We start from the raw sequence: 27999 nt of genomic DNA on the forward strand, positions 1-27999 counted from the left end.
AGACAGAGAGAGAGCGGGAAGGAGAGAGAGCGAGAGAGAGAGGGAAGGAGAGAGAGAGAGTGAGGGAAGGAGAGAGAGAGAGGAGAGAGTGAGGGAAGGAGATAGAGACGAGAGGAAGAGGCCCGGCCCGAGTCACCCCAGCTGAGATCGCGCTGCGGCTTGCCGCCCCGGAGACCCCGTGTGCGGCGTAGCGCCTGAGGCCCGGCCCGAGTCACCCGAGCTGAGCTCCCGCTCCGGCCCGCCGCCCAACATGAACAACAAACACCCTCCTCACCTGTAAATCAGTCCTACACAGGCTACTCCGCTCTCTCGCTCCTTCCCTCTCTGTCTCTCTCTCTCCTTCCCTCTCTCTCCTTCCCTCTCTCTCTCTCTCCTTACCTCTCTCTCTCTCTCTCTCCTTCCCCGCAATGTCAATCAACAAGGCACAGGGGCAGACTTTGAACCGGCACTGCCGGGCACTCCAGCTAGTTAAATATATATTAAATGAACAAGAAATTACAGTGATAAGTTTACTGTAGAACAATCATTTCTAGGGAAGGGAAGGTTGGACCTGTACAAGCCGGATGGGTAAGAAGAGTGACATGAATCTTCCCATTCATGCAGAAATGACTTATGAAATAATACTGGGCGGCCTGCTGGTGGCACTGTCCAAGGAGAGTATAAATACTCGGGCAGGGGCCCAGCTTGCTCAGGACATTTTGTAAACAGGAACTAGTGAAGGACAACTAGACCTCCATGTTGTGAAACAGTTGATTAAAGCCTTGTTTAATACTCAAACCAAGTGCCTAGTAGTTTTCTTACGTCAATGAGATGAACACCTCAACAGAGCCAGGACCAATATACTCGCGGGGAGGTTTGCTATTGCTGTTGGGGAGGGTTTAAACCAGCTTGGTAGGGGGATGGGCACCAGCATATAGGAGTAGAAAAGAGGAATATGGTACATAAAAGAGTGAGTGTGTTGGATAGTACTAGAGTGGAAAGTAGTACTAGAGGCGGAAGTAGTACCAAATTAGATAGGAGCAGACTAAGAAAGACTAAAAAAAATTCAAAAATGGGTTTAGAATGCATGTACATAAGTGCACAAAGTGTGGTGAATGAGGTTGGTGAGCTACAAGCACAATTAGCCGTGTGGCAATATGATGTTGTGGCGATAACGGAAATGTGGCTTAAAAACGGTGAGGGCTGGGCACTTAATATTCAAGGGTACAAGGTGTTCAGAAAAGATAGGCAATGATAAAGGGAGGTGGGGTGGCAGTGCTGATTAAGAAAGACATTGTAGTGTTGGAAAGGGAAGATGTTCTTGGAGTTGATGTAGAAGTTCAGCCATGATCTCACTAAATGGCGGAGCAAGCTCGAGGGGCCGTATGGCCTACTCCTGCTCTTATTTCTTATGTTCTTATCCCCTGATGCCCTTGTGTAACAAAAATCTATGATCTCGGTCTTGAATGGTTCAACTGAATCAGCATCCACAGCCTTTTGAAGGCGAGTGTTCCAGATTTCTACTATGGCTTGTGTGAAGATGTGCTTCCTGATTTGACTCTTGAATGGCCTGGCTCTAATTTTAAGGTTATGCCTTCTTGTTTTGGATTCCTCCACCAGAGGAAATAGATTCTCCTTATCGACCCTATCCTTTTAAACACCTCAATTGGATCATCCGGCAAGGAAATTCCCTGCATAAGTCTTCTGGCAATTTGGAGCTTCCTGTACAAGTGAGAATTGAAGTGACAACTTTAGATAGCAATATTTTAGTCACAGTCCTCAAAGAAATCAGAGGTTTGTCAGACTTACCCTTACAAATCGACTATTTCTTATGAAGTTATTGCAAATAACTCCCCATAGCCTACCTATCAGATTAGACATTATGGGTCTATTATTACAGTACTATTATTATAGGCAAATAACAATAGACTGTCGAACATCAGTAATTTGTCACTGGGGATGCTCAGCCGGAAAATAGTTATCAATGTCCACCTCCGTCGTATAGGCTGTAGGTTAGGAAGACACCCATTACCAGGAAGAGATGCAGTCAGCTTCTGCTGCACGCGACTGTGACACTTTGACGCACCGAACGAGGGGGGAGGGGCGAAACAGCTCCCAGCGCATGCGCTTTCGGCGAGCCTCGGACTGGTGGCGCAGCCTTTGCCTCCAAGCGCGTGCGCCCTGGGACGCGTGAGGCAGGAGCCGGAGTTTAGGCCGCGAGCGCCGCGGTTTGCCCGCGCCGCGTGCGGCGGGCGTTTGCTGGGCGCGAGCCGGAGCTCGAAAACTGATTGGCCCAGATTGGAATTTAAACGGCAGGTTCGGGAACGTGCACCAACGGTTCCATGGAAGGACCGATCGGTATCGGAACCCGACCGAGTGGTTTGGCATCGATCGATACCTCTGTCAGAGGGAGCGCTCGGTTCCAGGCAGCCCTGCCGCTCCTCTTTATGCTTCGCCAGCCAGTTGGATCGATGAGCCCCGTGGTGAGCCACGAAATGGAGGAGTTTCTGCTCTCCACTCCGATCAATCCCAACAACTTCCCGGCCAAGCTGTGGCGCATCGTCAACAGCCCCCGGTACCGCTCGATCCGCTGGGACCCCCGCGGCGAAGGGCTCATCGTCGACCAGCAGCTCTTTGAATCCGAGCTCCTCACCCCGAGCAAGAACGTCAACGGCGGCGGCGGTGCCAACCTGGAGCCCGACGCCGACCTGCTCTTCAAAACCAGCAACTTCACCAGCTTCATCCGCCAGCTCAACCTCTACGGCTTCCGAAAGATGGGTCAAGGGAGCGGCGAGCAGCCGGTGCCCGGGGAGTTGGGGGCGGGAGACGGGCTGCTCCACCACTTCCACAACCCCAGCTTCAAACAGGACCACCCCGAGTTCCTGATCAACATGAAAAGGCTGACCAGTGCCAACAAAGCCAAGCTGGCAGCTGGGCTCCAAGTCAACACCCGACCCCCTAACCGTTTCCAGAGGTATCTCACCAACTCCATGGACTCCATGGGCCAGACTAAAGGGGACCGACATGGTAGGGATGGAGTTACTGCTATAGACTCTGGTTGGGTGGGGAGAGAAAATGAATGCCAGGACATAATTAAATACACGGGAGCAAAAGCACACTGTTCATGATATTTAGTGTCTCTAAATAATATATAACAAGAAAGTATCAATAGTTTGGTGCTAGTAGCATTAAGTAATTCTAATTCTTCATTTCCTGCCTCCTGCACATATCACAGGAGTGAGCCCAGCTGGAAGCGAGTTTCGGATGGTGATCACGTGCGTCTGATCTGCACCAGAAATGTGTCAACAGTTATATTGGTTCAGGCGACCTTTAGTCCGCCCAGACGATTGCCTGAAATAAGTGTTCAACCAATTAAAATATTTAAATCAGGGTCATTCACTTGTTTCAGGACCGTTTTTGTGATATTGGTGTGTGCCAGCAGCTGGCATTCGTTCATTCTTAAACCTGCTTAGCAAATCATGGTGGGAAGAGTTTGCAGGCTGTCAAAGCGTTGTTTAATGGGATTCTTACCTCCATTCACTTAAGTCTGCCGTTAGTCATTTTAGGATGCTTGGACTTTTCCTGGCTATTTTCACTGTCATAGGAGTGTTTACAAATTAATCAGAATCATTTTCTGGAGGTACAGGAGTCTTTGTCTCCTTTTCCTTCAGCATAATTTTATAATGGGTGTTCTGCTAGGTCTACTATTGGAGCTGGAGGATGCTGAGGAGCAGCACCAGCAAGGAAGACAGCACAGAGCAGAAGATGCTGCTAGAAGAAGGCAAAGAGGAGGAGGATGCACGAGGCATGCGTGTCTAGGAACCACATTTCCAACCTGAACCTGACTGAGGAGCAGTGTGTGAGGTGCCTCCACCTCATGAGGGTCACTGTCACTGATCTCTGACACTTGTTGCAACACCAACTGCAGCCCTGCACCAGGTATGCACACCACTTACTGTGGTGATGGTGGCCCTTCATTTCTAAGCCACAGGGTCTTTCCATGCTGTAACAGGTGACAAGCAACATCACACAGTTTGCAGTCCACTACTGTATTAGGGATGTCATAGAAGTACTTTACGCAAAGAGGAACCAACTCATCTCATTCCCCATGGAGGCAGCGAAGCAAGATAAAAGAGCTGTGGGCTTCATCAGGACAGCAGGCTTTCCATGTGTGTGAGGCATTGTTGCCTGCACTCGCATTGCCTTGTGTGCATCATCTGAAGAGCCAGGAATATACGTCATCGGGAAAGGATTACACACCCTGAATGTCCAGCTGGTGTGCAACAACAGGCAACACATTATGCAGGCCTATGCCTGTTTTCTTGGCAGTAGTCATGATGCCTCTATCCTGCACTAGCCTCCCTGGATGTGCTGCTGGGGGCTGTGAGGAGTTGGAGGGAGATACTCTTCCCTAGCAACAGGAGAAAAAAGCCTGCTGCTGAGACAATGGAGGCATGGTTGGAGGTTGCCAAGGAGGTCAGCAGCAGAAGTGTGGTTCCACACTCCTCGATTCAATGCAGAAAGCGATTTAATAATCTAAGCAGGGTAGGAAAGATGAGTAAGGTGCCACATTCACTTACATACTGCTGTGTGTGTCACCCCACCCTCTCTGCCTTCTCAAGCCTACTCCATCACATCACTCCTCAAACTCACTTACCTTACAGGTGCACCCATCCTCCTCTTTGTATCCACTTCCTCACATACCCATCTATCCAGCCACATGCCAACTCACCCTCATCCTTATGCAATTTCATGCCTCTCCCTCACAGTCACCCTCACAAAATGTACCCCATCCATTGGTTGAAAACATACCATTACACTCACTCATACATCTCCTCTTTCCCTCCTTGCAGGAGAAGAGAACACAAACACTAGGAAGAAGGGGAGAACTGGAGGTGACAACTGCAGAGGAGGAGGCACTGGAGATCAGTGGAGTTATGGCACCCCTGGCTGTCAGAGACGGGGAGCTCCCAGCTACCTGGTGGCACAATTAAATAAAAGCCACCCACATCTCATGTGGCACTCAATCGTGTTGACTAGGTTTCAATAGCGAGTGAAATATGATCATCTCCATCATGATAACTTGCAACGTTCTTAAATTGCCACAACTAATTCATGTCTTTTATCTCCCATTGGGCCTTCATGCGTGCAGCTGGAGTCGGACGTGGCAGGCAACATGTCCTCAGAGGAGCTGAGTCCTTCTGAGGGTGCACCGTTACAGGACTCATGCAGACCATGCACCGGCTCAGATACTCACACTTCGGTGGGACCAGTAACTCAGATAGTTGGTTTTCACCTGGCCCCTCACACTTGCAAGAGCAGATGGTGTAGACAGGGACAGCAGTGTAGGGTCTGTGTCAGAGGACGCATCCCTCTCCAAACTCTGCTCAGCTGAACACAGATGCTGTACCTCGGGGGCCATTGATGAAGAGGAGGATCATTGAGCAGCAGCAGACAATGTGCGATGCACTGACAGGCCTTCAAAGCACACTCACCACAATTGCAGAGAGATTGGAGGAGTCCACCTCAAGCCTGAGGGGGTTGATGTCGCAGGCCATTAAGATGATGTTTTCTTCCATTGATAGAGTAGCTAACGCCATGGACCATCAAATGTTCCAATCACATGAGTCCTTGCATGCCTGGAACACCATTTTGCAGACTCTGGATGCCAACAAGTCTGCCACCTTAAATAGGATGACATACCTTAGCCTTGGCCTTGCAGGGCCGTACTGATCTGCACCAAAGTGTTCTCCAGCACAATGGTAGCAGTGAAGTGCGGCTGTGCCATAAGATGGATGATGGCGAAAGGGGACATGGAAGTGGGAATTCCACTCAGTGTACTTCCACTTCTCACCCATAGCCCACCTCAGTCAGTAGCCCATATGCTGCTTCGTCTTCTGATTGCTGAGTCTGCCCCTGCATAGGTGCAGGGGGAGCAGTCTTTGGCGGGACCCTCACGGGCTCCAACACCCAGAGGATTGAGTAGATTGGGCCTATACTCTCAGGAGTTTAGAAGGATGAGAGGTGATCTTATTGAAACATAAGATTCTGAGGGGAATTGACAGCGTAGATGCTGAGAGGTTGTTTCCCCTGGCTGAGGAGTCTAGAACTAGGGCGCATAGTCCCAGGATAAGGGGCCAGCCATTTAAAACTGAGATGAGGAATTTCTTTACTCAGAAGGTTGTGAATCTTTGGAATTCTCTACCCCAAAGGGCTGTGGATGCTGAGTGGTTGAGCATATTCAAGGCTGAGATGGATTTTTGGACTCTAGGAGAATCAAGGGATGTGGGGATTGGACGGGAAAGTGGAGTTAAGGTCGAAAATTAGCAATGATCTTATAGAATGGCGAAGCAGGCTTGAAGGGCCGCATGACCTACTCCTGCTCCTAATTCTTACGTTCTTATGTCGGCCAAGAGCATCTCAGCAATTAGAGCAGGGATCTGAGCAGCCTGCCTGTACCTCTGCTGAAGCCACACAGGTTGCACCATGTAGGAGTAGCAGAAAAAGGAAGAGTTAACCTTTGTAGATGCACATGGGTGCCTGAGAAAATGTGGGTTTGATGATATTTACATCATATAATTGTTACTCTTTTTCACCACTTTCCCATCTTGTCCATTCTTGGGTGCTGGGTGATAAGTGGCCTTCTAACTTGTTTGATGATGAATGTACATGATTGTACATGATTCCAATGGGGGATTGTTGAAGGGGTAGTTGGTTGGTTGCAGGACTGCTTTGTGTCTGTGGCATTGGTTGAGAGAGCAGGAAGAGTGGCATTTGCATTTCCTTGTACACTGGTCCAGCCTAAGTGAACCGTGCATTACTAAGAGCATGGCTGGAATTCCGAACAGCAATATGAGCAGTTGGGGTTGAATTGCCCTCATAACTGTCTTCCTTCTTCTCTTCCTCCACCCCTTCCAAATCGTCCGAGGAGCATCTGAGCTCGTTACATTGTTCCTCCTGCAGGTCCAAGCCTTGCTGTTGTACAATGTTATGCAGAGCACAGCAAACCACAACCATTCTGGAGACCCTGCTGATGCGTCCTGAAGGGCACCTCCAGATCTTCCCAGGCGCCTGAAGCGCATCTTCAGCATGCCGATGGCCTGTTCAATCACACATCTTGTGGTGATATGGCATTCATTGTAGCACTGTTGGGCTTCAGTGTTGGGGTTTCTGACTGGTGCCATGAGCCAAGTTTGCAGTGGGTATCCCTTGTTGCATAGCAGCTACCCTTAAGTCTGTTTCCAGGTCTGAAGAGATCAGGGAGCTTTGGACTGCCGCAGGACAAAATCATCATAGCAGCTGTCTGGAAATCATAAACAACTTTTTGTGATTGCACACCAGCTACACATTGATGGAGTGGAAGCTCTCGCACTTGATGAATACTCCTGGGTGATCTATGGGTGCCTTAATGGCCATGTGTGCATTTGATGACCCTGTTTTGTGGGTATTGCATCCTGCAAGCTTCATCTCTCTGCTGGTTGCCTCTCTGCTGGTCACCTCTCTGCTGAGCAGCCGGCTGCTGCGGGTGCTGTTGCAGGTCATCTTGGTCCTCATCTGAGGTCCAATCTAAGGCAGCATAAGCGGCACCCATCCTGATGTGATAGAGCAAACCTCCAAAATGCAAAAAGTAACCTCCAAAGTGTAGAAAGTAACCACCAAAGTGTAGAAAGTAACAACTGTGAACAAACCCTTTCCCACAAGCAAGTAAGAAAGCAGCTGTGGCCTGAGTATTGGCATATTTCCCTGAGATTGATTCAGCCCCTCAATTACCACTGTGTACTTGCCTTGCTTTTACTGGCGAGTTTCAGGAAACCCGGGAAACCCGTGGTCCTGACGTTAAAGTCAAAAGTGTGTGTTACTATCACTCTAATTGAGCAATTAACATGTGGCAATTGGCAACCCGCCTCTCACGAGGGGGGTTGCGCGCATGCAGCCTAATGTGATCGATTTAAATGCGGAAGTCGGTGGGCTAGGGCCGGCTTCCCGACATGCTGACATTTTTCCCGGTTTTAACCCCCTACCTGCACCCAAACCCATGTGCTCTTCCAGGTTAAAATTCAACCCTTGTTTCTCACTGCTTGTTCATCACAACATGACGGTGGTTCATGTTTTGAACAAGAACAGTGATACTGTTTTGCAGATCCTTTTTCAATCGCTTGAAAATTGGCACCCGGAAACATTAAGTACAGTTCCGAAACCCATGGCTTGGCCTATCTTCCCTCATAAATAGATTCTCAAATTAAGGTTGCCAGTAACCTGCTGTAGAAATTATGTTATGCAGATTTAGATGTGTTTTGCGACTTATGTGAACATAAATTCATCCACAACAAAAAAATATACAGTAATATGCTGGACACACTTAGCAGGTCAGGCAGCATCTGTAGAGACAAACAGAGTTGCTGATAAAAGAGGTGTGGCTGTGAACACGAGTTTCAGCAAACACTTGATCAACTACAGGAAGAGAAACAGATAGCAATGAAGGTGAACAGCATAAAAGAGGCAAACGAAAATCCCATCAGATTTACCCACTTATTCTACTTAAAGTGTCCTATTTGCTGTGATTGAGTCAAGCAGTTATATGTTTCAAAAGCAGAACAATTGACCAACTGTGATGGGAATAGAGTGGCATCATTGTTGGGTTGAAGAGGTAAGAGAAGATCTACCAGAAAGAACTTCTTTACCCCATTGCTACCATCCCATTAGCACCCTGAATTGGGGTGCTGTGAATATGAGAATCGGTCCCATTTTATTTTTTGTGGATAATACCTACCTGGGTAATTTTCCACATTGTTGGGTAAATGGCAGTGCCATAGCTGCACTGGAACAGCCTAACCAAGGAAACGGCTAGTTCTGATGCACAGATCTTCAGCACTACAGCTGAGATGTTGTCAGAGCATTTGCTCTGTCTAGAGCACTCAGCTGCTTTCTAATGCTACTCCCATCATGTCAATCACAGATAAGGCCATCTCTGATCACTTCTTTGGATCACTCTCCACCCCCATTCCCCCTCCCAACCCCACTTCTATGTCTACCCATGGAAAAAATTTACCCAAGTCACTTACAACTGCACTTTCAAATTCCCAACTGTCTAGCCTCTGACCCGCTATTCACCACAACATTTCTGCAGCTACTGATCTGCTCAATCATTCCTTCACCTCCACCTTTTATGCCCTAGTCCGCATTAAAACCATTTCTCTCACCCTGGTTGTTCCCCCAGTATGGTCCTCATCTCCGCTGCCTTAAGTCTAAGGGACGCAGACTTGAACGTTTATGGCGGAAAACTGGTTTAGCCATTCATCGCTAGATCTGGCTGGACTACATAAAGCACTGTCGGGTCCTACTCTCCTCTGCCAAAACTGCTCACTATTCCAGGATCATCCTGGAATGAAAAGATAACCCCCGGCTTCTTTTCTCCATTGGGTAGGACTGCACTTGCCTGGTTCCTTTCTTATCTATCCAGTCATAGCCAGAAAATTACCTGCAATGGTTTCTCTGCCTGCTCCCGCACCGTTATCTCTGGAGACCCCCAAGAATCTATCCTTGGCTCTCTCTTATTTCTCATCTACATGCTGCCCCTTGGCAACTTCATCTGAAAACGTCAGGTTCCACATGTATGCTGACAGCACCCAGCTCTACCTCACTGCCTCTCGACCCCTCCACTGTTACTAAATTGTCAGACTGCTTGTCTCCAGTAGTGGATGAGCAGAAATTTCCTCCAACTAAATATTGGGAAGACTGAAGCCATCGTCTTCGGTCCCCGCCACTAACTCAGTTCCCCAGACATTGACTTCATCCCTCTCCCTGGCAACTGTCTGAGGCCGAACCAGACCGTTTGCAAACGTGGTGTCGTATTTGACCCCGAGATTTGCTTCAGACCACATATCCATGCCGTCACCAAGACCGCCTACTTCCACCTCCATAACCTCGTCCAACTCCGCCCCTGCCTCAGCTCGTCTGCTGCTGAAACCCTCATCCATACCTTTGTTACCTCTAGACTTGATTATTCCAACGCTCTCCTGGCCGGCCTCCCATCTCCCACCCTCCATAAACTTGAGCTCATTCAAAACTCTGCTGCACGTACCTTAACTCGCACCAAGTCTCGTTCACTCATCACCCCTGTGCCCGCTAACCTACATTAGCTCCCGGTCAGGCAACGTCTCAGTTTAAAAATTCTCTTTGATTTCAAATCCCTTCATGGCCTTGCACCTCCCCATCTCTGTAACCTCCTTTAGCCCTGCAACCTTCCGAGAGCTTTGCGCTCCTCCAATTCTGGTCTCTTGCGCATCCCCTATTTTAATCGCTCCACCATTAGTGGCCATGCTTTTAGCTGCCCAGACCTTAAGCTCTGGAATTCCCTCCCTATACTTCTCCGCCTGTCTACCTCTCTCTCCTTTAAGATGCTCCTTAAAGCCTACCTCTTTGGCCAAGCTTTTGGTCCGCTGTCCTAATATCGCCTTACATGGCTCGGTGTCAAATTTTGTTTGATAACGCTCCCATGAAGTGTCTTGGGACTTTTTACTACGTTAAAGGCACTATATAATTGCAAGTTGTTGTTGTTGTCACGTGGAGTAAAACAAAATTGGCTGAGCACTGGTATCTGTGATGGTGGGAACCTCAGGAGGATGCCCAGTAGGATCATCCACTCTGCATTTTTGGCAAAAGAAGCTCACAAACACGTCAGTCTTGTTTCTTGCACTCATGCCAAGCTCCACCATGGTTGGATGGAGATTTTTATGGAGCCTCCTCCCCCCATTAGTTGCCTGATTGCCCACCACCATTTAATGTTGTGAGCTTTGGCATGATTTGTTGGCTGTGGGACCACTTAGCTCTGTCTTCGGCATGCTGCTTTAGATGTTTATCATGTAGATAGCCCTGTGTTGTAGCTTTACTAGTTTGCTGCCTCATTTTATGGTACTCCTGTTGCTGCTCCAAGCATGCCCTTCTACATTTCCCATTGAACCATGGTTTATCTCCTGGCTTGATGGTGAAGGAGGAGTGAGAGATGTGTTGGGCTATGTGGTAACAAATTGTAGTGGTATGTAATTCTGCTGCTGTTGATGCCCAACAGTGTCTCATGGAGGCCCAGTATTGGGCTGCTAGATCTGTCCTTAGTTTGTCCTACTTACCATGGTAGCAGTGCTACACTACTCGATGGAGGGTGTCCTCACTTGAGATGAGACCTTAAGGGGGTAGAAATTGGTTAGTGTTGTGCTCATTTCTGAGCATTAGTGGACACAAGATGTACCAATTTAGCAGTGGAATATTCGTGGGGCCGATTTTTGAGGCACCCCAGGCACCCCTGCCCCGCTCAGGATTCTTCAGCAGCCCCCATGACCACCAAGCAAAGGTAAGTTTTTGATTTTTTTTTTAAAACCCTTCCTGTGGAGCCAGGAAAAGTAGGAGTGCTCCCCAACTCCACAGGTGTCACGATCGCCCTGTAGCCCATTCTAACCCCTTCCAAGACTTAACTGAGGGCCACTGCCAGCAAGGCAAGCTGCCAAAAATTGACATCTCCCTTTGGGCGAGCTGCCAGTGGAGACGCAGCCAGCGGCAGTAGCTTGCCCCAATTATTCAGATATGGCACAAGGACCAATTTCTGTTGATCCACGGGCCCCATCGAATCTGGACCCAATATATTCTCTCCCTTTGTTTCCCTCAGTAATACCTCCAAATGATGTTCAACCTGGATGTACTGATTTTTCACTTCAGGGATGTGGTAGGTAGGATCAGCAGGAGGTTTCCTTGACCTTGTTTGTCTGGAAGCCATGGGATTTCATGGGGTCCAGAATCAATATTGAACACTCCCATCGAACTGTATACTACTGTGATCTTACTTCTGGTGGGTCTAACCTGGCAGTGAATGGGACATAGCCAGGCATAGTAATGCAAGTGGGACGATAGATATGATTTTGTGAGTACAACAATGTCATGCTGTTGCTTGACTAGTCTGTGGAACAACCTCCCAACTCAGCAGTGTCCAACTGTTAGTGAGGAGGATTTTGTAGTGTTGACTGGGCTGCGTTTGGCAGTCTTGTCCTGATACAACACCTGAGCCATTGCTGATAGGTCCATGTGACTTTTTTACTTTGTGGTGATTGTTTACAACTCAATGGCTTGCTCAGCCGCTTCAGAGGACATTAAGAGTCAACCATGTCATGTGGAGCTAGAGACAATGTAACCCAGACCACAGGGTCGTGAGCTCTATTCTCTAAAGGACATTAGTGAACCCGCATTAGTGACCCCCCTTAGTAATGCACCACCAATTTTATGCCTTCAACATTTAGATTTCCCCTTCAAGCTTTCATGTACTTGTGCTATTTTTCCTCCAAGTCAATAAATGTTGTTGGACCTACAATTTAAGTTACAAAGTCTATATAATTCCTTGTGTTCACATATCAGGTCCGTTATTGTGTTTTTAACTTTTTGGGGTCTCTCTGCTTTTTGGAAGTTGTTGGGCATATTTTCTTATTTTGCTATGTTGGCATGTATGGGTTAACATACCCTGTCAGAAAGCTGACTCTACAGTCTCTGGCATCTAATTGAAACAGCAAAGTAGGTAGACATACCATTTATGTGGGGAAGAAAATTCCATAAAATTACAACCCTTTGAAGAAATTTCTCCTCATCTCAGTCCTAAATGGCCAATCCCTTATTCTGAGACTGTGACCCCTAGTACTAGTCTCCCCAGCCAGGGGAAACATCCTCCAAGCATCTACCCTGTCAAGCCTCTGAAGAATTTTATACATTTCAATGAGATCACCTCTCATTCTTCTAAACTCTAGAGAATATAGGCCTAGTCTGCACAATCACTCCTCATAGGACAATCCCCCCATCCTAGGAATCAGTCTAGTAAACCTTTGTTGTACTCTCTCTAAGGCAAGTATATCCTTCCTTAGGTAAGGAGACCAAAACTGTACACAGGACTCCAGGTGTGGTCTCACCAAGGCCCTATACAATTGCAGTAAGACTTCTTTACTCTTATACTCCAATCCTTTTGTAATAAAGGCTAACATACCATTTGCTTTCCTAATTGCTTGCTGTACCTACATGTTAACTTTCTGTGATTCATGTACAAGAACATCCAGGTCCCTGTAAATACCAACCTTTCCCAATCTATGACCATTTAAAAAATATTCTGCTTTTCTATTTTTTTTCAGCACCTAGGAGACACAAAATGAGATGGCAGAATCTCTCAGGTTATAGAACAGCCACAAAAATGGACCCTCCATTCAAGGGCCATCAATCTCATTTGTAATGCATGGGTTATTCAAAGATAGAGTTCAGACTAGCTTTGCCCTAAAGCTAAAAGCTACCAAATTTTATTATAGCTTCCAAGATATCAGTAATCTGCTCACACATGACACCTCACTGGATTGAAGTGGTAATCATTTCACTGGTGGAAAGTAGTGAACTATAGGCTAAAAAATAACATTGGCACATTAGCAGATGAATGCTTAATGCATTTGCATTCCTGTGTCAGCTATTTCAAAGCAGGCATTAGCCCATTAATGCCTCCATTAAAATAGCGAAAGAGGAATGTTGCACAGAAGCGTTAAATGTTCATTAATATCAACAGCAATTTTTAGCTTTATTGTATTCAGCAGGAAGTTCTTATTTGTGTATAAGTGTTGACCCACCATATAATATTTCTTTTGTTATGTTTTATTCAGGACCTGTGACAGTTGGACAACTTCAACGAACATTCCGCAGGGATAGCTTGTCTCCATATTCGTTTATGTCACCTCCCCACAATCAAAGTCCTTTACATACAGTATCCATTAAAAGTGTGTCAGGTTCCAATACTGGTGGCCTAGATCGAACCCCTATTCCACCACGTACATGGCATAGTTCTATTGGACTGGAGGCTGGACAAATGGATAACACCTCTTCATCTGCATTTTCTGATAAAGCAATTCCATTTTCTGTCATACAACGATTTCCAACTGAGGTCACCTATACACTGCAACCAAATCCTAATAGTGTGCATGTCCAGCAAGGATCTCAAGAGATTGGAACTGCTGGTCAGAAATATACTAGTTACCTTACTTCTCCACCACAGTATCACCAGGCTTTCTATCCAACAGGTATAGCCTTTTAATTCCTAGATGTTATAATTCTTTTATTTTGATTTCAACTTTTAACTCTATTTTGATTTTTTAAATGCGTTCTTAGGTTCCCCAGCAACATACACCATTCTGTCAGAATATGATCAGATTACCTTTTCAAGAATTATGCCATGCAGGTCTTGACTCCATAAGGAGTTGTAGGCAAAATTTATGATTTTGATATATATATATATATATATAGATACGAGTCTTAGACAGTGTAAAATTAATCCAAGCCAATAAATCCTGAGGAAAAGATGGTATTTACCTCAGAGCACTAAGAGAAATTAGGGAGGAGATTTAAACAGCATTGACAGGCATTATGGGGAAATTACTCGGTACTTGGGAGGTACCAGGGGATGTCACATCCTCAAAGATGTTTTTTAAAAAGCAAGACAAATCAATTCCACATTATTTTTTATTCATTCACAGGATGTGGACATCGCTGGCAAGGGCAGCATTTATTGCTCATCCCTAAGAGCCACCTTCTTCAACTGCTGCAGTCTGTCATAGCAGATTGGTACAACTGAGTGGTTTGCTAGGCCATTTAAGGGCAGTTAAGAGACAGTCATATTGCTGTGGAACTGGAGTCACATATAGGCCATACTGGGAAGGACGGCAGTTTTCCTTCCCTAAAGGACATTAGCGAACCAGATGGGTTTTTACGACAATCTGGTAGTTACATGGTCACCATCACTAATACTAGCTTTTTATTCCAGATTTATTTAATTAACTGAATTTCAATTCCCCAGGTGGGATTATGAACTAATATCTCCAGATCATTAGTCTAGGCCTTTGGATGGCTAGTCCAGTAACATTCTATGCTACCATTCCCTAATGGAATCAATTATTAGAAGTAAACTTGAGGATTATGTGTGCAATAATAACCTAATAAACAGCAGTCAGTATGGCTTCAAAAGAGAGATTCTACCTGACCAGCCACCTTGACATCTTTGAGTTGTACCTAGAATTCCAAAAGCCATTTGACAAAATTTTGCATGAAATTGTATCATTCAAACTCAAAGCTGTGAAGATTCAGGGAAAATCATGGGAATGAACAAGAAATTGGCTGAAGGGTAGAAAACAGTACCTACTTGTTAGAAGAGTAATGTCAGGGTGAAGGGCGATAATAAGCAGGGTGCCTTGGGGATTGGTGTTACATAAGAAACATAAGAAGTAGGAGCAGGAGTAGGCCATACGGCCCCTCGGGCCTGCTCCGCCATTCAATAGGATCATGGCAGATCCGAACTTAGACTCAAGTCCACTTCCCTGCCCTCTCCCCGTAACCCCTTATTCCCTTATCAGCTAGGAAACTGTCTATCTCCGTTTTAAATTTATTTAATGTCGCAGCTTCCACAGCTCTCTGAGGTAGCAAATTCCATAGATTTACCACCCTCTGAGTGAAGAAGTTTCTCCTCATCTCAGTTTTGAAAGGGCAGCCCCTTCTTCTAAGATTATGCCCCCTAGTTCTAGTCTCACCCATCAGTGGAAACATCCTCACCGCATCTACCCAATCAAGCCCCCTCACAATCTTATATGTTTCGATAAGATCGCCTCTCATTCTTCTGAATTCCAATGAGTAGAGGCCCAGCCTACTCAACCTTTCCTCATAAGTCAACCCCCTCTTCTCCGGAATCAACCGAGTGAACCTTCTCTGAACTGCCTCGAGAGCAAGTATATCTTTTCTTAAATATGGAAACCAAAACTGTACGCAGTATTCCAGGTGTGGCCTCACCAGTACCCTGTATAACTGCAGCAAGACTTCCCTGCTTTTATACTCCATCCCCCTTGCAATAAAAGCTAAGATTCCATTGGCCTTCCTGATCACCTGCTGTACCTGCATACTAACCTTCTGTGTTTCATGCACCAGGACCCCCAGATCCCTTTGTACTGTAGCACTTTGCAGTTTCTCTCCATTTAGATAATAACTTGCTCTTTGATTTTTTCTGCCAAAGTGCATAACCTCACACTTTCCAACATTATATTCCATCTGCCAAATTTTTGCCCACTCACTTAGCCTGTCTATGTTCTTTTGCAGGTTTTTTATGTCCTCCTCACTCACTGCTTTCCCTTTTGTATCATCGGCAAACTTGGATACGTTGCACTCGGTCCCTTCCTCCAAATCATTAATATAGATTGTAAAGAGTTGGGGTCCCAGCACTGACCCCTGCGGAACACCACTAGTTACTGATTGCCAACCCGAGAATGAACCATTTATCCCAACTCTCTGTTTTCTGTTAGATAGCCAATCTTCCACCCATGCCAGTATATTGCCCCCAATCCCGTGATTTTTTATCTTGTGCAGTAATCTTTTGTGTGGCACCTTGTCAAATGCCTTTTGGAAGTCCAAATACACCACATCCACTGGTTCCCCTTTATCCACCCTGTTTGTTACGTCCTCAAAGAATTCGAGCAAATTTGTCAAACATGACTTCCCCTTCGTAAAACCATGCTGACTCTGTCCGATTAAATTATGCTTATCCAAATGTCCTGTTACTGCTTCCTTAATCATGGACTCCAACATTTTACCAACCACAGATGTTAGGCTAACTGGTCTATAGTTTCCAGCCTTTTGTCTGCCTCCCTTTTTAAATAAGGGTGTTACATTAGCAGTTTTCCAATCTGCTGGGACCTTTCCTGAATCCAGGGAGTTTTGGAAAATTACCACCAATGCATCCACAATCCCTACCGCTACTTCTCTCAAGACCCTAGGATGTAAGCCATCAGGTCCAGGGGATTTATCCGCCTTTAGTCCCATTATCTTACCGAGTACCACCTCCTTAGTGATTTTAATCGTGTTTAGCTCCTCCCACCCTATAGCCCCCTGTTTGTCTAGTGTTGGGATATTTTTAGTGTCCTCTACTGTAAAGACTGATACAAAATATTTGTTCAGCGTTTTTGCCATCTCCATGTTCCCCACCACTAATTTCCCGGTCTCGTCCTCTAAAAAACCAACATTCACTTTAGCCACCCTTTTTCTTTTTATATAACTGTAGAAACTCTTGCTATCTGTTTTTATATTTTTTGCTAGTTTACTTTCATAATCTATCTTCCCTTTCTTAATTAATCTTTTAGTTATTCTTTGCTGGCTTTTAAATGCTTCCCAATCTTCTATCCTCCCACTAGATTTGGCTACATTATATGCCCTTGTTTTCAGTTGGATACTATCCTTTATTACTTTACTTAGCCGCGGATGGCTGTCTTCTTTTACGCCCCTTTTTCCTCACTGGAATATATTTTTCTTGAAAGTTGTGAAATATCTCCTTCAATGTACACCACTGCTCATGTACCGTCTTACACTTTAATCTATTTTCCCAGTCCACTTTAGTCAACTCTGCTTTCATACCTTCATAGTCTCCTTTATTTAAGCTTAGTATGCTGGTTTGAAATCCAACTCTCTCATCCTCCAACTGAATTTGGAATCCAACCATGTTATGGTCACTCATTCCAAGGGGATCCTTTACTAGGACATTTTTTATTAATCCTGTCTCATTACACAGGACCAGATCTAAGATTGCCTGCCCTCTGGTTGGTTCAGTTACATACTGCTCAAGGAACCTGTCCCTAATGCACTCTATGAACTCTTCCTCAAAGCTGCCCTGCCCAATTTGATTTGTCCAGTCAATATGAAAGTTAAAATCCCCCATGATTATAGCTGTTCCCTTATTACAAGCCCCAACTATTTCCTGATTTATACTCCAACCAACAGAGTTGCAACTGTTAGGAGGCCTATAGACTACGCCCACTAGTGACTTTTTCCCCTTATTATTCCTTATCTCCACCCAAACTGTTTCACTATCCTGATCCTTTGACCCAATATCATTTCTCACTATTGCAGTGATTCCATCCTTTATTAACATAGCCACCCCACCTCCCTTTCCTTCCTGTCTGTCCTTCCTAATTGTCAAATACCCCTGGATGTTTAGTTCCCAGTCATGGTCACCTTGCAGCCATGTTTCCGTAATGGCCACCAGATCATACTCATGTGTAGTTATTTGTACCGTCAACTCATCTATTTTGTTACGAATGCTCCGTGCATTCAGATAAAGAACTTTTAAATATGTTTTGTGACAATTTATTCCTGCTTTTACCCCTTTTACTACTCTACCTTTATCTTTATACATTCTGTCCCTTCCTGACACGCTCTGGTTTTTAATTTCCCCACTGCTACCTTGCTCTATTGCCTTCTCCGCTGACATTTTTATTTTTCGCTCTCTTGAAACCTCCCCCCCACTAATTAGTTTAAAGCCCTCTCTACAGCCCTAGTTATTTGATTCGCCAGGATTCTAGTCCCAGCACTGGCCAAGTGAAGTCCGTCCCAACGGAACAGCTCTCTCCCGTCCCAGTACTGATGCCAGTGTCCCAAGAAGCAAAACCCATTTCTCCCACACCAGTCTTTGAGCCACGCATTTAATTCTCTGATTTTATTTACCCTAGCCAAATTTGCTCGTGGCTCAGGTAGTAATCCAGAGATTATTACCCTTGTGGTTCTGCTTTTTAATTTGGCCCCTAGCTGCTCATACTCCCTCAGCAGAACCTCTTTCCTTGTCCTATCTATGTCATTGGTACCAACATGGACCACGACAACTGGATCCTCCCCCTCCCACTCCAAGTTTCTCTCCAGCCCAGAGGAGATGTCCTTAACCCTGGCACCGGGCAGGCAACACAGCCTTCGGGACTCTCGCTCTCGGCTGCAAAGAACCCTATCCCCCTAATGATACTATCCCCTACCACTACAACATTTCTTTTTACTCCCCCCACTTGAATGGCCCCTTGTTCCACGGTGCTGTGGCCAGGTTGTTCATCCTCCCTGCAGTCCCTGTTCCTGTCCTCACAGGGAGTAAGAGCCTCAAACCTGTTGGACAAGAGCAAGGGCAGCGGCTCCTCCAACACTACCTCCTGGATCCCCGTACCTGCCTCACTCATAGTCACACCCTCCTGTCCCTGACCACGGAATACATCTGAATGAGTTAATCTAATTGGTGTGACTACTTCCTGGAACACAGAGTCCAGGTAACTCCCCCTCCCTGACGTGTCGCAGTGTTTGAAGCTCGGACTCCAGCTCATCAACATGGAGCCGGAGTTCCTCGAGCAGCCAACACTTACTGCAAATGTGGTTACCACGAACATCAATGGTGTCCACCAGCTCCCACATATTGCAGCAGTAACACATCACCTGCTCTGCCATTTTATGTAATTAATTAAATTTATTATTATTTTTAAATACCCTCTGCCCCGATTCTAGATGATGAATATCACACCTCTACTTAATTGCACTTACCAAATTATAAAGGTTTAAAAGGGAAGGAAAAGTACTCACCAACCAGCCAATCACCTACCAGCTTGGCTGTGACGTCACGTTTGAATTCTGACCTCCCTTTGGAGTGTTGCCTGTGGAGCCTGTTTAGGCTGCCTCGCCTCGCTGCTCTGACTCGACACCCGCTGTTGCTTCCAGCTGTCTCGACTGGGCCTCGCCTCGCTGCTCTGCCTCCGCGGTGTCTGCTAATCCTGAGGCTGGCAGGAAAAACAAGACAAAAAGAAAACAAAAACAGCACCTCACACCCCACTTACCCTAACTCTCTCACTTACCCAAACTCTCAAAAGGCACTCTGTGCTGCTAGCACTCCGTCTTAATTAAATTAAATAAAGTTTAGTCTTTAAAATTATGTTATATGTTAACTTAAAAGTTAGCACACAGGCACTATCTTAAAACTTAGTCCACAGTCACTACCAATCACTTACCTGCCTTACCTGTAACGTTACACTGCTGTTTTCTCTTGATGATGCAGGTCTGTTGCTGCTTTTATCTCCGGTCTCGGGCCTCGGTCTGCTCCCCGCTCTCGGGCCTCGGTCTGCTCCCTGCTCTCGGGCCTCGGTCTGCTCCCCGCTCTCGGGCCTTGGTCTGCTCCCCGCTCTTGGGCCTCGGTCTGCTCCCTGCTCACAGGCCTCGGTCTGCTCCCCGCTCTCGGGCCTCGGTCTGCTCCCCACTCTCGGGCCTCAGTCTGCTCCCCGCTCTCGGGCCTCGGTCTGCTCCCTGCTCTCGGGCCTCGGTCTGCTCCCTGCTGTCGGGCCTCGGTCTGCTCCCCGCTCTCGGGCCTCGGTCTGCTCCCCGCTCTCGGGCCTCGGTCTGCTCCCCGCTCACGGGCCTCGGTCTGCTCCCCGCTCTCGGGCCTCGGTCTGCTCCCCGCTCACGGGCCTCGGTCTGCTCCCCGCTCTCGGGCCTCGGTCTGCTCCCCGCTCTCGGGCCTCGGTCTGCTCCCTGCTCTCGGGCCTCGGTCTGCACCCCGTTCTCGGGCCTCCGTCTGCACCCCGCTCTCGGGCCTCAGTCTGCACCCCGCTCTCAGGCCTCAGTCTGCACCCCGCTCTCGGGCCTCAGTCTGCACCCCGCTCTCGGGCCTCAGTCTGCACCCCGCGCTCGGGCCTCAGTCTGCACCCCGCTCTCGGGCCTCGGTCTGCACCCCGCTCTCGGGCCTCGGTCTGCTCCCCGCTCTCTGACCTCGGTCTGCTCCCCGCTCTCGGGACTCGGTCTGCTCCCCGCTCTCGGGCCTCGGTCTGCTCCCTGCTCTCGGGCCTCAGTCTGCACCCCGCTCTCGGGCCTCAGTCTGCACCCCGCCCTCCGGCCTCGGTCTGCACCCCGCTCTCGGGCCTCGGTCTGCTCCCCGCTCTCGGACCTCGGTCTGCTCGCCGCTCTCGGACCTCGGTCTGCTCCCCGCTCTCGGGCCTCGGTCTGCTCCCCGCTCTCGGGCCTCGGTCTGCTCCCTCCTCTTGGGCCTCGGTCTGCTCCCCGCTCTCGGGCCTCGGTCTGCTCCCCGCGCTCGGGCCTCGGTCTGCACCCCGCTCTCAGACCTCGGTCTGCACCCCGCTCTCGGGCCTCGGTCTGCACCCCGCTCTCGGGCCTCGGTCTGCTCCCCGCTCTCGGGCCTCGGTCTGCTCCCCGCTCTCGGGCCTCGGTCTGCTCCCCGCTCTCGGGCCTCGGTCTGCACCCCGCTCTCGGGCCTCGGTCTGCTCCCCGCTCTCGGGCCTCGGTCTGCTCCCCGCTCTCGGGCCTCGGTCTGCTCCCCGCTCTCGGGCCTCGGTCTGCTCCCCGCTCTCGGGCCTCGGTCTGCTCCCCGCTCTCGGGCCTCGGTCTGCTCCCTCCTCTCGGGCCTCTGTCTGCTCCCCGCTCTCGGGCCTCTGTCTGCTCCCCGCTCTCGGGCCTCGGTCTGCTCCCCGCTCTCGGGCCTCTGTCTGCTCCCCGCTCTCGGGCCTCGGTCTGCTCCCCGCTCTCGGGCCTCGGTCTGCTCCCCGCTCTCGGGCCTCGGTCTGCTCCCCGCTCTCGGGCCTCGGTCTGCTCCCCGCTCTCGGGCCTCGGTCTGCTCCCCGCTCACGGGCCTCGGTCTGCTCCCCGCTCACGGGCCTCGGACTGCTCCCCGCTCACGGGCCTCGGACTGCTCCCCGCTCTCGGGCCTCGGTCTGATCCCTGCTATCGGGCCTCGGTCTGCTCCCCGCTCTCGGGCCTCGATCTGCTCCCTGCTCTCGGGCCTGTCTGCACCCCGCTCTCAGGCCTCAGTCTGCACCCCGCTCTCCGGCCTCGGTCTGCACCCCGCTCTCGGGCCTCGGTCTGCTCCCCGCTCTCGGGCCTCGGTCTGCTCCCCGCTCTCGGGCCTCGGTCTGCACCCCGCCCTCGGGCCTCGGTCTGCACCCCGCTCTCGGGCCTCGGTCTGCTCCCCGCTCTCCGGCCTCGGTCTGCTCACCGCACTCGGGCCTCGGTCTGCACCCCGCACTCGGGCCTCGGTCTGCACCCCGCACTCGGGTCTCGGTCTGCACCCCGCTCTCGGGCCTCGGTCTGCTCCCCGCTCTCGGGCCTCGGTCTGCTCCCCGCTCTCGGGCCTCGGTCTGCTCCCCGCTCTCGGGCCTCGGTCTGCTCCCCGCCCTCGGGCCTCGGTCTGCTCCCCGCTCAGGTCCGCCACCACACTCAGACGCTGGGATCACTATTGTTTCTAATTCACATTAGTGACTTGGATTTAGAAACTCAATGCAGATTGGTATAATTTACAGAGGATACCAAACTAGGAGGGGCAGTGGAACATAAGAACAAGAATAGATCATTCAGATCCTCAAGCCTATTCCACCATTCAGTTAGATCATTGCTGATCTGTACCTCAACTCCATTTACCAACCTTTGATCCACATCCCTTGATTCCCTTATCCAACAAAAATCTATAGATTTCAGTATTGAAAATGTCATTTAATCCAGCATCCACAGCCTTTTGGGGGAGCGAGTTCCAGATTTCCACTACCTTTTGAGTGAAAAAATGCTTCCTGATTTCACTCCTAAATGGCCTACCTCCAGTGGAAATGGAGGCTGCCACTCAGAAATTACAAAATGAATTAAACAAAATATATCAATGGGCAAAACAATGGTAGATGAAATTTAATGTAGACAGGTGTAAAGTACATAGGAAGGAAAAATAGGCAACACATGGATTCCATGAATGGTGTTGAAATAGCCAAGGATCAAATTCAAAGAGACCTCGTGGTTTTAGTAAGCTCAACATTCAACATGTTCAACCAATTCAGAGCAGCAATCAACAAAGCCAATAGAATGTTCAACAATATAGCCAAAACAGTAGAGTAAAAAGGGATAGCGACCCATTCTATTAGGTATCTGCCCCCACTGTGCTGCCCCAGGATTTCCTGGGGCTTCCCAAATTTGGCCTGAGCCTGGAACACCTTGGGACATTTTTTCTATGATAAATGAAAGTTGTTGCTCTGCTATTGCACCCCTACTTGTTACTCCTATTTTCCATGTCATACACCCTGCTCCCCATCAGCCATTGACGGCACTGCCCAGGCTGCCTCTTGTTTTGACTTCAACCCCTTACTGTCACCACGTCCCATCAGTTACATAATCTCCTGTACATCTTCCTGTTTGCCCAATGCCTTTGGATTTCAGGTTATTGATGGAGGTAGGAATTCCCCAGGGCTTGAGGTTTTGGAGGGAGGGGGAGGAGGGAGATCCAACTGGCATGCATGGTATCTCCACCATTATTGTTTCCCACCATACTCTCACTAACATTGCCTTACACACCTTCCAACTATCCCTTCATCTGCTGTATCCTACTGTGCCCTTTGCTTCCCTGCTGTGCCTTTATTTGCTACCCTCCATCCTTTTCCTGCTGCTTCCTGTGTTATACCCCTTTCCCCACACTGGCCATCTCTTCCCTCCCCCTTGTTTCCCATTCACCTCCTCACTCCCATTGCCTCCCTGCCCCCTTCCATTCCTACCACCTCCTCACCATCCCACTAAAACCTCCGTGCCATTGCCTTCCCTTTTGCACTAATGGCTCACCTATATTGTCCTCTCCACATCCGTTTTTTTCTGCAACACCTATCCCTCCAACTCCCCAATGTCACTACCTACCCTCCCACGCATCATCTCCATCCCACATTCCCCCTCTCCCTAACCTCATCTCCCTCTCAGACACACTCTCATCCCACCTGTCTATCTGGCCTTCCAAATCCAAGCAAGTTGACCCTAAAGGCTTTAAAGAACAAATCTGCCATTATCTCCTCCACTATGCTCCTTTTTTGCTGCCAATCCCTTGTTATCATCCCAACCGCTCACTCACATTATCTTCTGCACACCTTCCCATTTGCACAGCAGCTTTGGATTTCATATCATGGATGGGAGGAGGGATCTCACTAGGGCTTGAGTTAGGTTTTACAAGGAGGAGGAGAGAGTTCCAACCAGGACACATGGGTGATTTTGCCAATGGGGGCACGTTGGAGGTGGGACTGCTGCTTGCCGGGTCGATGTCCCACCTCCATCGATTTGTGGCAAACCCACACTATTTTCCCTTGATTGACCTTGTTAAGCCCGCCCAGCGGGTTTAGCAGGCCAATTAAGGGAAAGCTGGTTACAGATAACATCAGCGTATAACGTTTCATTTGTCAAAAATTTTTGACAAATGAATTGTTATCGTTTGACACCTCTGTGAAGCTGTCAAACAGTGACATTCTCTGTAGTTTGATGAGTCCTTGAATTCAAGACCTCATCAAACCTCTTTCTTTTGCAGAAATTAGATGGTTGTTGCATTGGAAAATGCAACGGCCATCTGTCATCTCTGCCGCGGAGGTGCGAGACTCTTCGCATACCCAACGATTGAAGCCTGCAGGAAGAAACAAAGGTAAGTACACTTTTTCTAACACTTTCCACTTACCTCAGATACTCACCTCTCCACGCTTGCACCCACCACTTACCTCCACAGCACACTTTTGGACCCCCGCAGACCCACTACTCGCCTCGGTGACCCTGGCGGGGTTCGGAGCCTTCGGGAAGCCTGCACTTTTGAGTAAAATGTGGATAATCCTCTTATCTGCCTGTTAACTACCTGTTAACGGGCAGATAAGTGGCACTAATCCCCTTCCCGCCTCCAAGGAGACGGGACCCGGTGCAGGACAGCTACCCGCCTCCTGGCAAAGTGGCACGGAGGCAGGTTAGGGGTGGGTTGGGCACCCGCCCCCAACTTCTGCCATTTTCCTGGCAGTCCCGCTTCCATACCCACTTCCCCAGGTCTGGCAAGATCGCACCCATTGCTTCCCCATTCCTACTCCTTCCCACCACATGCCACTAATATTACTTTTCACCCCTGTATCTTACCATGCCCCTTGCTTCCCGGTTGTGGCCCCTCTATCCCTACGTTGCTGCTTCCCATGTCATACCTTTCCCTCGCATCTACCTTCCCATCTTTGTTTCCCAGTCACCCTCACTCCCATTGCCTTTTTTGCTTCTACTCATTCCTACCACCACCTCTCCATCCCACCAGCATCTCAATGCCTTTGTCTTCTCTTTCCACGGCTGGCTCACTGCATATTATACCCCATCCACCTAATCCAATTCCCCATGAATAGCAATCCTCACTACCTTAAATGTATTACTTAAAGCACTTATAGCTAAACACAGAAGGCCTGAAGAATGTTTTATATTCCTTTAAAGTGTACATAGCCCAAGTAGATGAAGATGGGGTTGCCAACCTTCCCAGATTGCCTGGGAGTCTCCTGGAATGGACAATATATCTCCCGGGTGCTCCTGCTGTTAGCCTGGGAGAAAAGTACTCCTAAGTTCCGGTTCACACCTGCACACCTATGAAGACATGAACTTGAGCCATGTGTAAAATCTATTGAATGTTCATGTGACTGCACTTTCAAAAGGTAAAGTGCAGCAAGTCCTCTAACTTGATTTGGACTTAGTATTCTAAGCTCAATGTGGTTAATGCATTTTAATTCATATGTTATGTCTTATTCTCCTTCTGAAATCCCACCCATTTTAAAATCCAGTTTGCCTTATACATGGAGGTAAACTATAGCTTTTTTTGTATTGACCTTTGATCACTGACTCATGCAGTCCTGGTCTCCTGCAGATGATGGTCAAATGAAGAGTAAAACCAGCAGATTTGTTTAGGCAGGTGGCCAGGGAGACCCATTTTTTCCCTTGATCTTAGATCTTGTCACTGGCCTAATTGTGGCCAGTAAAAGCACTGCACCAATGGCAGCACGATCTTCATGGATTTGAAACACATCTCCCATCTCCCACCCCTGCAAATGCATTTAAAGCACATTAGCACATGCCTGCCTGTCTCATGATGATGCCATGAAGTAGTGGCCTAACACCATGACACAATTATACTGTGTCTGGGCAGTGGCCAATTTGGCAGGACCAACCTGTGCATTTGCATTCCTCAGAACAAAATTTGCGACCAGTCTCCCTGTGACTTGCAGTGTAAATTTGAGAGCATTTATCAAACCATTAATAAATACAATAAAATTTGCAGACTGCAGCGAATGTCATGTGACCAAATGTCAAGCGACCGACCCTCCAGGAGTAGGTCCAACTAGAGCTGGCAACCCTAGATTAATACTACAGCAAATGGGACAGGGACAGTGTCTGAGAGCCTGCAGAAAAGTAGGCTAGAGCAATTTCCAGTAAACAACCTACACTTCAATCATTTTCCCCTATGTTTTCTTACTTAGATAAGTCACAGCAAGATGCTGCAGAGGAAGTGCTCTTCCAGCTCTGCCCTGTCAACTCCCTCATCACCCATACTGTCATTCACTTTTCTCTCTCACTCAGTCCAGCCCAGAGAAATCCATCCGGAGGGGTGGTGGGAGGAGGGCCTCTAGATCGTTTTTGATGAGGTTTTGTCACTGATTGAATTACAGAACACAAGAGTGCCAGGGAGTCACGGGTGCCAGTGGAGTCTGCCACTGGCAATGGGGGTACTGCTGAAGTTAGCCACTGGCTCCAAACCTTCAGTACTCAGATCTCAGGGGACCTCTACAAATGGTGCTGGATGACCAGTGCACTTACATTGAGCCTCAGAGGATCGTCTTGGAGGACCTGAGACAGGTGTCAGGGATCGTGATGGTGTCCAATGCCATCTTCTCTGTCAACATCCAAGGTGGTTTTGAAATGATGCAGCACTATCTAGAGCGAGTTGCAGTTCTACAAACATCTAGTGGGTAGGCAGACCTGGGACCCAGTACAAATGTGGCAAGAGTTCGATCTCATGATGCTGTCCTCACTACTAATGACAGACCATGTGAACTTTTCATTCACTCCGTCAGATGCCTGCTCATATAAGTGGCACAATACATGCACCTGCAATGGAAGTGCAGTGCACACAAGAGTCCTTCTGGGACTCCAAACCCCTGAAATAAGGGCCATCTTGGTTCCAAGAGGCTTATGCTACTGCAATGCAGTCAAACACCTCTGATGTTCCTGGTCTTCACGTTGCCTATAGTTGGCGCATCAGGATTGGTTTAAGAACTGAAATAAGATACAACTATCCTGGCTGATCCCTCACCCAAGATGAAAGTTAGACTTAATCGATACTTTCTTATCAAAATGTTGCCGCTTAAAACATTTCTTCAGTTTGTTGATCCCAAGACAGAAATACTATGATTGTATAGTGTCTATGTTGCTGAGTAATATACATGTTATAACTTGTTTGTGGCCTCTCCCATCAGAATGCCAATTTTTAATTCTGCAAATTTAGCCTTTGTGGTCATGGACAAATTCCTCAGATATTTTCTTGGTGTTCTGTTTCAGTTTACTGATGTTCCAATTATATTCAATTTGAGAAATTCCCTATATTTACATGCAAATATTATTGTGTTAATGCTATGTTTTTCTAAGTTTCTTACAAATTGTTTGACAATTGCCTTGCAAACTCACATTTTTTTTGCTGAAAGCTGTAAAAAAAAATCTGAACTTTTAAAATTTCCCCTGTTAATAATATGCCCTTATGAAAGCTGTCACATGTCATTTTTACAGCATTTTACTGACCAGGGTTTTCTTTTTCTAGCTGTCTTGCAGTGCTGTCCTCCGAACTCCCACCTGGATCCACTGACAGGCTGTCCTAACACAAACACTTCTTCTTATCCTAACTACAACTATTATCAGGTGCATTTCCTGAGTGAAAATTCTGTAGTTTAAAAAAGCTTAGAAATGGCTGTAAGTGATATAATATAAATTATTAATATATTTGTCTCAAATTCCTCTTACTGCTATTTTAATAGAGATTAACCCATTTACATTAAATTGATTAATGCTTATATTCAAGTGGCAGAGAGAGGAATTTGTTAAAAACGTGTTGGAGTTATGGATCTACTGATTTATGGAGTTCTGGCACAGTTTCACAATAAAACTCTCAATGTCATAATTTTCAGTAGGGTATAAAATGGAAGTAGACAGTTAATTTGAACAGTGCAATATTATAGATCATTGCTATGCATACAGAACCTGTTGCAGTATAATTCTCTTGTTTCCATTTGCTTCATTTTAAATGGTGGACAGTAGCTATGCTTTATTTGTTTAGCTGTCTAGTCGCACTGTTTTGTGCCAATAGGAATAAAATCATTAATTAGTCATGGC

The 27999-nt window shown here is 47.7% G+C and overlaps 1 protein-coding gene across 1 annotated transcript; it reads left to right on the forward strand.

Annotated features, from left to right (window-relative positions):
- Window positions 1-2178: 2178 nt before the first annotated feature.
- hsf5 (heat shock transcription factor family member 5) lies at window positions 2179-27993 on the forward strand. Its single transcript, XM_085965076.1, has 3 exons — window positions 2179-3006; window positions 13650-14063; window positions 27431-27993. The coding sequence occupies exons 1-3, from the start codon at window positions 2322-2324 to the stop codon at window positions 27559-27561; spliced, it is 1230 nt and encodes a 409-aa protein (XP_085821202.1). The 5' UTR covers window positions 2179-2321; the 3' UTR covers window positions 27562-27993.
- The last annotated feature ends 6 nt before the right edge of the window (window positions 27994-27999 follow it).

This window comes from Somniosus microcephalus, chromosome 22 (assembly GCF_052327205.1).
Source record: "Somniosus microcephalus isolate GS21.2 chromosome 22, FLI_Smic_1.0, whole genome shotgun sequence".
Lineage (NCBI taxonomy): Eukaryota > Metazoa > Chordata > Chondrichthyes > Squaliformes > Somniosidae > Somniosus > Somniosus microcephalus.

Coding starts and splice junctions, on each gene's coding strand:
- hsf5 (XM_085965076.1), top strand. CDS start 2,322: ATGGAAGGACCGATCGGTATCGGAACCCGACCGAGTGGTTTGGCATCG. Junction 3,007..13,649: donor GACTAAAGGGGACCGACATG/GTAGGGATGGAG, acceptor TGTTTTATTCAG/GACCTGTGACAGTTGGACAA. Junction 14,064..27,430: donor CCAGGCTTTCTATCCAACAG/GTATAGCCTTTT, acceptor TTCTTTTTCTAG/CTGTCTTGCAGTGCTGTCCT.